Below are 10562 nucleotides of genomic sequence, written 5' to 3' on the forward strand. Positions count from 1 at the left end.
TCTCAATTGCCTAAATAGCTTGCAAATACACCACTAGCCAAATACTTATGGGGACGGTTAATCAGGGTAAGGTCAATCAATGAGGAGTTAGTTAGGTTTTTTACATTAATCAGAGTGGGCTTCGTTATCAGCTGAGTCAAGTGGAACTCAAGACAGATATTCTTAAACTGATCTGAAGCATGTGAAAGCCAGTCAAGATTTAGATCTAACACAACCAGTTCAGATACCAGAAAGAGGCGGGGTCAGTAGACTGCAGCAATAAATATGCATATTTTGGCTGATGGCCACTTTTATAACCAACAGCTCACACATTTTGGGGACAGGTGATAAGAGAGTATGATGACATAAGATCTTAAATAAATTGCCACCACTCTCCCTTTATTTTGTCTATCACATCCATAATCTAATTATTCAGCCAGGTCTCTGAGATAACCAGAACGTCTGGCCTAGTGTCATGCACCCAGAAAGTCCAGTTTAGACATCAGCCTTTGCACATTTATATGTAACAGTCCAAGCCCTCTGCGAGATTTGAAAACAGCAGGAAGATCAAATGGAATGGATGAGCTAGCCACAATAGGCTTCCTGATTGGATTCTAAGTTGCAGCACTAATAGTTGAATTCAGATAAATGTGCACAAGATCACTATTGACAATACCCCTGTGCTTATGAGCACATGTAGCACAACGATAGCTTGATATAAAACTATTAATAGCATAAGTGGAGCTAACAGTGGAAATTAAATTAACAGGCACAGAATTACTATTTACAATACCCTATCAACATTGGAAGCTGTGGATGAATGATATCACTGTGATTTAATTGGAGTAAATACCTTTGAGGAGCTTGATTTGATCAGTCAATGCCTCAGCGTTGCCTTGTAGTGTTTGGACAGGATCCAGGCACCCAATTGATTAGGGTGGATCCCATCCTCCTTATACAGCATCCTCTGCTTTCAAAAAGGTGTCAAAATTGTCTACAAAAGTTACACCCAAGGAGCTGCAGTAGTCACATAGCCAGTTGTGAAGTGCTAATAGCCTGCTAAAACTTTCACTACCTCGACCCAGCGAGGGCACAGGGCCAGAAATGACAGGATGGTTTTTGGTGTCCAGCAGAGACCCAATCAATTCATCAAAATCCTGTTTCAGCCATTCCGAGCTACCATTCCTAATGTCATTAAATCCCACAAGGACTACAACAGGATCAATCTCCGTGTGCTGACGTAAAACGGTGGGGAGCAGCCTAGTTATTTCCTGTACTTTAGCCCTGAGGTAGCACAGGGTTTTTGCTCCAGAAACCGAGACGTTTCTTAGCACAGAGCTACCTAAGACAACAGCCGGCGAGATGGAAGAGGAAATCCACCCATTCCTATGCATTGCATGATTCGGGAGACCTGTCGAGGAGTTGCGAGATGGAAGAGGAAATCCGCCCATTCCTATGCCTTGCATGATTCGGGAGAACCGTCGAGGACTTGCGGAATCTTGCATGCCCGCAACTCTTCGCACCCGGTTCGAGCCTCCCATAACCAACGAAGCCTCATTCACAGTAGAAGCCATCGGAGAGGGAGTCAGAACAGGGGACGAAGGTGCAGGTACCTCCGGATCCGATCTCGAAGCCCCCCAAGGATGAAGGCACCGGATGCTCCCTCCCTCCCTTCCTCACACTCTCTCTGTCTCCCTCAAACACACACTGCTCCCAACTTTTAAAATGTTAGGCACCAAACAGAATTGAAGGAGCACCAGAAAGAGAAATGTTTTATATATAGTTTACGCTTACATTAGGGAATCCTAACTTTGAAGCACATCTCATGAGTAGTAGACCCTTTTCCTTTCTTCCTGTGCCAATCAAATTTGCCTAGACTAGGCTTGGGATATTTGGAAATAGCCACGGGATGTTTTTTTCAATAACATTGAAACTATTTCTATGAGTTTTTATTTTTATTTTTTTATATGTGAATATTGTAGCTACTTTTTAAGTAAATACCTGCAGTCAACATGTGCAATATGTTAGGTGATAAAGAAGATTGTGTTCTTCATTTCAGCGGTCACATAATTGTTCATTATGAAGCTTACCAGTAGTCCCCAGGCATGTGGTGTTTGTTTACAAGCACACAACGACGAGAGACCGCAGCCTTGTGAGTCACTCACTGTCCAGGTATGGAATTCACAACTAAATGTTTGCCAGCTAGACATCTTATAACTAATAAGTTAACTGTCCAACATTTGCTAAATGCTGTGCATTTGGGTTGCGCATTTAGTAACTAGTTAGCTTCTTCCAAAACCAAGTTTCGATTGGTAACAGCAGAGAATCCCCTCCTGGATAAAGAGCTTTGTGCGTGCATCACACTGTGTAGCATTTTTTTTATTTACTTTTCTGACTTTATGTGCTGGGATGTCTGTCCTGCAAATACTTTAGGTCAGAGACTGTATAAAATGTTTGCAATGCGCTCGTTAGCATTCTCTATGGGATTTTACATGTACTTATTAGCATTGCTAACCTTTGGATTACAATAGCGTCCCTTGTGTTCAGTGCCGGTATTACCAAATATCCTGGTATGGCACGAGGTCGGTATGAATTATATAAAATGCGTGCAAATCACAATAGAAAGAAAACGGTATCTCCGGTACTATGAGTAATTTTTTTAGCCGTTCAAGCTAGAGACAAGCTGTTTTTCCTGTAAACTGCAAGCATGCCTGTGCTCCATTTTCCTCCTCCGGCACTCAAAAGGCTGCGCGACAGCGAACTTGCAAAGTCTACTCAGACTGGTTTTAACAGGCAATGAAATGATACAATGCATCAACTTAGCTCGCTCTGTGCGCTGCTCCAATGTAACAAATGTACAAATCTAACAATAGAAGGCTCATCAGGGTCTGCATAACTGCTCGCCATCACGGCTAAATTGTATTTAGAAACTGATTTAGAAATATATGCACTGGAAGAGTGGACGGAGAGAAGCAGGTGAGTGAGGCATCGTAGGGGATGCGGCTGGTTGATTACAGCTGCCACATGAGATATGCGCATGAAAGTGAAGTGGATGTAATTGGACCGGCGCATACAAGAGACTAGTGGCTGTTGCTTAAATTCAAATGAATTTATAAACAAAACTGACTTTATAAACAGGCGCCATCAGGTTCTTTAGATCAGAAGGGCAGAAATTCAATAGTATTATATGAAATGGTACTACGGTGTTCATAAATGTTGGTATTATAAATATCATGATGTTTTGGTATTAGTTAGTGGAAAGTACACATTTGTATATAAGCATTTTCACTCAAAACAACACGGCTAAGAAGTGAAGTATTTTAGCGTAAGTGGTGCTTTTTACTAGCCAGTGATGTCTGTGAACTTGACCTATTTGCCTAATTATGGCCACCTGTGTTTTTGTTGTCTTTCTCTTCATGTAGAAGGCTGAGTCTGAAACACGTCCATGCAGGGCAAATAAAGGAATTTTATTGAAGTTTAGCCTCATGTGTGCTGTCCATTTCATTCACTATTTAGCCTCCATCAATGCCTTTACAGCAAGAAACAGCCAGCTAGCAATCTGACAAAACTTGTTTAGCTCCCAATGTAGGAGATTGTGTGAAACCAAAAGATTGAAGCTTTGCTGAATGTTTTTATCAATTGTAGTCATCTTTAAAAAGGGAAAGTGCGAGATTTTGGCAATTACTTGTTTTACTTACCCAGAGTCAGATGAACTCATGGATACCATTTTTATGTCTCTGCGAGCAGTTTGAAGGAACTTGTGTTAGTGCAATGACTAAGTCTATGGGAACAGCTACAGTGGGGGAAAAAAGTATTTAGTCAGCCACCAATTGTGCAAGTTCTCCCACTTAAAAAGATGAGAGAGGCCTGTAATTTTCATCATAGGTACACGTCAACTATGACAGACAAATTGAGGAAAAAATAAAATAAAAAATTTAATTAATTTATTTGCAAATTATGGTGGAAAATAAGTATTTGGTCACCTACAAACAAGCAAGATTTCTGGCTCTCACAGACCAGTAACTTCTTCTTTAAGAGGCTCCTCTGTCCTCCACTCGTTACCTGTATTAATGGCACCTGTTTTAACTTGTTATCAGTATAAAAGACACCTGTCCACAACCTCAAACAGTCACACTCCAAACTCCACTATGGCCAAGACCAAAGAGCTGTCAAAGGACACCAGAAACAAAATTGTAGACCTGCACCAGGCTGGGAAGACTGAATCTGCAATAGGTAAGCAGCTTGGTTTGAATAAATCAACTGTGGGAGCAATTATTAGGAAATGGAAGACATACACTGATAATCTCCCTCGATCTGGGGCTCCAAGCAAAATCTCACCCCGTGGGGTCAAAATGATCACAAGAACGGTGAGCAAAAATCCCAGAACCACACGGGGGGACCTAGTGAATGACCTGCAGAGAGCTGGGACCAAAGTAACAAAGCCTACCATCAGTAACACACTACGCCGCCAGGGACTCAAATCCTGCAGTGCAAGACGTGTCCCCCTGCTTAAGCCAGTACATGTCCAGGCCCGTCTGAAGTTTGCTAGAGTGCATTTGGATGATCCAGAAGAGGATTGGGAGAATGTCATATGGTCAGATGAAACCAAAATAGAACTTTTTGGTAAAAACTCAACTCGTCGTGTTTGGAGGACAAAAAATGCTGAGATGCATCCAAAGAACACCATACCTACTGTGAAGCATGGGGGTGGAAACATCATGCTTTGGGGCTGTTTTTCTGCAAAGTGACCAGGACGACTGATCCGTGTAAAGGAAAGAATGAATGGGGCCATGTATCGTGAGATTTTGAGTGAAAACCTCCTTCCATCAGCAAGGGCATTGAAGATGAAACGTGGCTGGGTCTTTCAGCATGACAATGATCCCAAACACACCGCCCGGGCAACGAAGGAGTGGCCTAGCCAGTCTCCAGATCTCAACCCCATAGAAAATCTTTGGAGGGAGTTGAAAGTCCGTGTTGCCCAGCGACAGCACCAAAACATCACTGCTCTAGAGGAGATCTGCATGGAGGAATGGGCCAAAATACCAGCAACAGTGTGTGAAAACCTTGTGAAGAATACAGAAAACGTTTGACCTGTGTCATTGCCAACAAAGGGTATATAACAAAGTATTGAGAAACTTTTGTTATTGACCAAATACTTATTTTCCACCATAATTTGCAAATAAATTCATAAAAAATCCTACAATGTGATTTTCTGGAAAAAAATCTCATTTTGTCTGTCATAGTTGACGTGTACCTATGATGAAAATTACAGGCCTCTCATCTTTTTAAGTGGGAGAACTTGCACAATTGGTGGCTGACTGAATACTTTTTTCCCCCACTGTAGCTAGTTAGCAATGGCTCGCGAAACTACCTTCAACTTCCTTCAAGCTGCACTCAGAGACATACAAATGGTATCCATGAGATCATGACAATTCTTTCTGGGGTTTTCCCTACGATCTGGAAAATGGCACAAGTCCTCCCTCACACAAAGGCGGAGATCCTTCCGACTTGGATAACTACCGTCCAATTTCCAAACCATCTTCTCTTGCCAAAATTTGAGTCCCTGGCCAACTCTCAGCTTAGAACTTTAACTTCTCATTCAATTCAGTTTCAGTGGCTACACTTGTCTTAGATGTGCTATATTGTTTAGACCATAAAAACCATTGTGCTGCCTTATTTATTGACCTGATGAAGACGTTTGATACAGTTGGCCTTACTTGTGCAAAGGTTGTCTGAAATGGGCCTAGATCAGGCATCTTGCAATTGGTTCAAACAGACATTTTCCTCAATATTATGAAAGGTGTGCCGCAGGGGTCGATTTTGGGCCCTGCTCTCTTCACTATTTATATCAATTATATTGGTCTCTGTTAAAACCTGTAACATTCATCTCTACATGGATTAGTTATTTACTCCTGTGCTCCCTCAGTACAGCAGGCCATTCATGACCTTTAACATGGTATAGACTCAATTCAAAACTTGCTTACTGAGTTTAAATTAGTGATAAACGCTAATAAAACCAAATGTATGTTCTCTAGCTCTCGTAATATTGACCCCGAGAACATGCATATTTGCACATTAAAGGGAGCCTAAATTGAGCAATATCCCCATTATAAATACTTGGGTATTTGGATTGACAATAAGCTCTTTTAAAACACACACTGAAAAACTGACAAAAAAGCAGATAATTAAGATTGGTTTCATTTATTGAAATAAATCCTGCCTCACTTTGGAAAGTAGAAGGAAGATTGTTCAAGAAACTCTTCTCCCAGTACTTCATTATGGTGATATAATCTACATGCATGCGGCAGCCTCCATTTTAAAACCTTTAGACTCCATCTATCACTCAGCATTGCGTTTTATCACTGGGGACAATTTTTGTACACATCACTGCATTTTGTCTAGTTCTATTGGCTTGGAGTCTCTGACTACCAGAAGGGCCCAGCATTGGCTACTTTTTGTATATAAAGCGGGTCTTTTCAGACCCGCTCTCTGGACTGGCTGGTTCCAGAGGTCCCGCGGGTCTCCACTGAGCTGGGGAAAAATGCTTTGAGTTTTTATGCTCCCAGCTCGTGGAATAACCTTCAGGCCACCTTGAAGCTGGACTCACTGGTCTCCATGGGCAGCTTAGATCAATTTTGAGGGATATAATATGTAATAGTTCTGTTTGTTTTGAATAATCTTTAGTATTTATTGTATTGATGTTGTTATTTAGCTTTATGTTGAATTTAATTGTGTGTTCATGTTCACAGGGTTCCCTTGAGAATGAGACCATGGTCTCAACGGTGACCCCCCCAGTCTAAATAAAAGTTAAATAATACAAATAAATCGGACTCTGGGTAAGTAGAAAAAGGGCTTGATTGACAAAATCTCACACTATCCCTTTAAAAACGTACTCCGTCTAAAATGTGCTCATACCAGAGGCGCCCATAGGAGAGGTGGCGGGGGTGACACTCTGGACATTGAGTCCCAGTGCATGTGAGGCGGCTGGTGGAAGGGGCTGGGGTGTGCCCCCTGAGGTCCCAGGAAGGGGCCCAGGGGGGGTCTCTCTCTGTGGGGACGTCAGGGGAGTGCTGGGCTGGGATGTTTGTCCTCCTGCCAGTCTGGCCAGTCTCCTCCTGCGGATCTGCAATGAACAGAAGAATGCTAGTTAGTTAATGATGATCTACCGGTATAACAGACCAAATATGAGAGATACTCACACTGATTTGATCATCATGGTTTACTTAGTATACGTTTAAAAAATGTGGATTAAATCATGATGTAACGTTAGCGTTAATGATAATGAATAGTTAGCCAGCTAGATTGAAATTAATAAGTTTTATGCTAATTTATCTTAACTAACGTTACCATTACAGCAAACAATAACATTAGCTAGTTATCAGCTAACTGGCTATAGCACCGGCTAGCAGGTAAAACAACAGTCTAGCCACCACTGATATTGACGATAACATTTATTTAGGTGTTGTTGGCATACAACATCTTTGGGAAGAATAAAATGGCATCTGGCTAGCTAAGGAACTGGTTAGATACCTAAACGGCACACGGCTAAACTAGCTTGATTGGGTTGAACAATGGTGGCCTGCTGTGTTAGCTACTGTTAGTTAATATGTTAGCTAGCTAGATTATGTGGGCTAACTAGCTAAATATCCTGTACTACGATGACATGACCCATTAATGGACTCAAGGTATCCAAACCCTTATTTTTATATTAAAGTCCATGTCATACGAAGATGCGTGTTGTTAGCTAACAACTAACGTTACATCTGCGGCTTTATGCGTAACGTTAGCTAACGTAACAGACTTGGCTAGTTAGCTAACTTTAGGCTTTGAAAAGGTAACGACATGGACTTGCACAGATAACCACGACCACAAGCAGTAACTGTAGTCGACACATATTGGATCAAACTAATAGTAGTTTTAACAACATCTAGACGTTATCTTACCTCGTCGGCACTCAACTCCTCCATCGTTTTTCCTTTATTTCCAGCTAGCTTAAGCTTACTAATTGTGCCAGCCAGCTTGCTAGCTATCTGTTTAATATACACAAATGTGCATAGTCTAACTCGTAAAACAAATAGCAGTTTGTATTGATTGTCGTAAAGTTAAAGGGAAAAAAACAAAGAGTGTTTCCTCCAAAATGTGTGTTATCTATTCAAATTCTACGAAGAATGAAACAAACATAAAAGTATTATTCATCAAAACACGAAGGTGGCCATTTTTATCATGTGTCACGTGACTGGGAACTGACATGTGTCAAAACAGAGAGGAAGTGGCGAAGCGAGAGGATGTACTCCGCCCAAAAGCTGTCCACCGAAATCAGGAATCAATGAGTGTCGAATTTAATCAACATATTTTTGTATTTCTAATTTTCTACGTGAGGCTTATTTGATCGAATAGAAGTTTCGTAATGGTTAGGTTGTTATGAATGCACTGATATAAGTGGACGTTCGTGACATTTCGGTAACGTTGAAAAAAACGACTTCTGAATTGTTCCTGTTCTTCAGGTGCGTATCTGCCCGCTCATTGGCTAGAATGGTCCCACCTGATCTCGCCTTCTCCCGCCTGCCTTCCATCTTTGAGTACATGTATTTCCATTGTTAGAGCGGACACTCGACTATCTTGCCAATATAAAACATCATCTTTGGTCAAAATAACAATTGTTTACACTGAATTGTGAAAACTGTATGGAATTATGGTGGTTGAATTATATTTAGCAAATTAGTGACGCGGGTCAGCAACCCAGGTTGCTGGTTTGAATCCCTAAGGCACTTCAGCTCACCCCTAAAATTGCTCCATGTGTGCTTTAGTATGGCCGCCCTTGCTTCAACCTCCGTGTAAGGCCTATGCATTTTTTTTCGGAGGGGATGGGACATGGCACAAGACAAGTTTCCATTGGACATTTGTGTACATTGGAAAATAAAGTCATCTTCCTCTAATCTTTGAAATCCTGCCCTGTTTTGGGATTAATAATAGAGTGGGACAGAGGCAGGTAGGCATACAGGCTGTGCGTGCCCCTCATGAACTACAAACTAATATACTATATAATTACTGGTAATTAACGCGGGCCTTGTATTGCCAAATCTAAGGGGACTGCAGATGTAAATTAGCTGTTAACTAACTGGTGCAACGCATCACTTCAAAAATGTATGTTTTTGTTGTATATTGTCCCTGTCCAAATAAACATAATAAATAAATGACTACTGCTAATACAACAACCAACAACCAGTCCTGGCAGTCCACTTTCACCATCATATTCTCATCCATCCTGGTCATTTTTCAGCGATACAGGGGTTATGGATACAAAATTGATAGCCCAGACCAGTCTGCTACAGGTAGCACTGATCACCTGCAGGAAGAACATATTCAGAGAATGTATACACTCAAATGTCAAACAACTCAAATGTCTACACTCAAACATAAACCCTGTTTATACCTGGTGCTAACATGGGTATTTTTTCCTGTTCTTGTCTACATTCTGATTGTGTCCACGTTTCCAGAAATGTGTCTACACATGGTATTAAACTGTGTCTGTTATCCGTCCGCGGTGTCTGCATTGTGACCAGATTTCCTGGTCCCTGCCTGTATGCAAATTGCGATGGACGCAGATATAGCGCAAGCATTACGCACAGAGCCATCTCCACCGCAGTGTCCAGCTGGGCTGCAGTACGTGCCTGCGCTTATCCGTGATCGTCTGATCTACTGAGCACACACGTCACCCTCCTCTGGTCATCCAGGTATCGGTCGTACAATGCGCTGCCTGACCCGAGAATAAGTATTTAGTCAGACACCAATTGTGCAAGTTCTCCCACTTAAAAAGATGAGAGAGGCCTGTAATTTTCATCATAGGTACACGTCAACTATGGCAGACAAATTGAGGAAAAAAATTCCTGAAAATCACATTGTAGGATTTTTAATGAATTTATTTGCAAATTATGGTGGAAAATAAGTATTTGGTCACCTACAAACAAGCAAGATTTCTGGCTCTCACAGACCTGTAACTTCTTCTTTAAGAGGCTCCTCTGTCCTCCACTCGTTACCTGTATTAATGGCACCTGTTTGAACTTGTTATCATTATAAAAGACACCTGTCCACAACCTCAAACAGTCACGCTCCAAACTCCACTATGGCCAAGACCAAAGAGCTGTCAAAGGACACCAGAAACAAAATTGTAGACCTGCACCAGGCTGGGAAGACTGAATCTGCAATAGGTAAGCAGCTTGGTTTGAAGAAATCAACTGTGGGAGCAATTATTAGGAAATGGAAGACATACAAGACCACTGATACTCTCCCTCGATCTGGGGCTCCACGCAAGATCTCACCCCGTGGGGTCAAAATGATCACAAGAACGGTGAGCAAAAATCCCAGAACCACACGGGGGGACCTAGTGAATGACCTGCAGAGAGCTGGGACCAAAGTAACAAAGCCTACCATCAGTAACACACTACGCCGCCAGGGACTCAAATCCTGCAGACTTCGGTATTTTACCTCCTGCGCCTGACTCCTTCATTCACACCTCGTCATACCGGGCATATAATCAAAACATTCTAAAGCACTTACATCAACTAGGCAGGTTCAGCCCTACA

At 41.8% G+C, this 10562-nt stretch overlaps 1 protein-coding gene across 4 annotated transcripts in view; it reads right to left on the bottom strand.

Moving 5' to 3' along the window:
- The window catches only part of LOC121546010 (ubiquitin conjugation factor E4 B), a 101482-nt gene extending 93276 nt beyond the window's left edge, over positions 1 to 8206 (bottom strand). For all 4 annotated transcript variants that reach the window (XM_041856973.2, XM_041856975.2, XM_041856974.2 and 1 more), the window contains exons 1-2: positions 7923 to 8206; positions 6895 to 7102 (exon numbers count right to left, since the gene is read on the bottom strand). In XM_041856973.2, the coding sequence (XP_041712907.1) occupies positions 6895 to 7102; positions 7923 to 7946 (232 nt within the window). In that variant the 5' untranslated portion in view covers positions 7947 to 8206. The remainder of the gene's footprint in view (positions 1 to 6894; positions 7103 to 7922) is intronic.
- Positions 8207 to 10562: the final 2356 nt, after the last annotated feature.

The sequence above is a fragment of the Coregonus clupeaformis genome, chromosome 30 (assembly GCF_020615455.1).
Source record: "Coregonus clupeaformis isolate EN_2021a chromosome 30, ASM2061545v1, whole genome shotgun sequence".
In the NCBI taxonomy this organism is placed as follows: domain Eukaryota; kingdom Metazoa; phylum Chordata; class Actinopteri; order Salmoniformes; family Salmonidae; genus Coregonus; species Coregonus clupeaformis.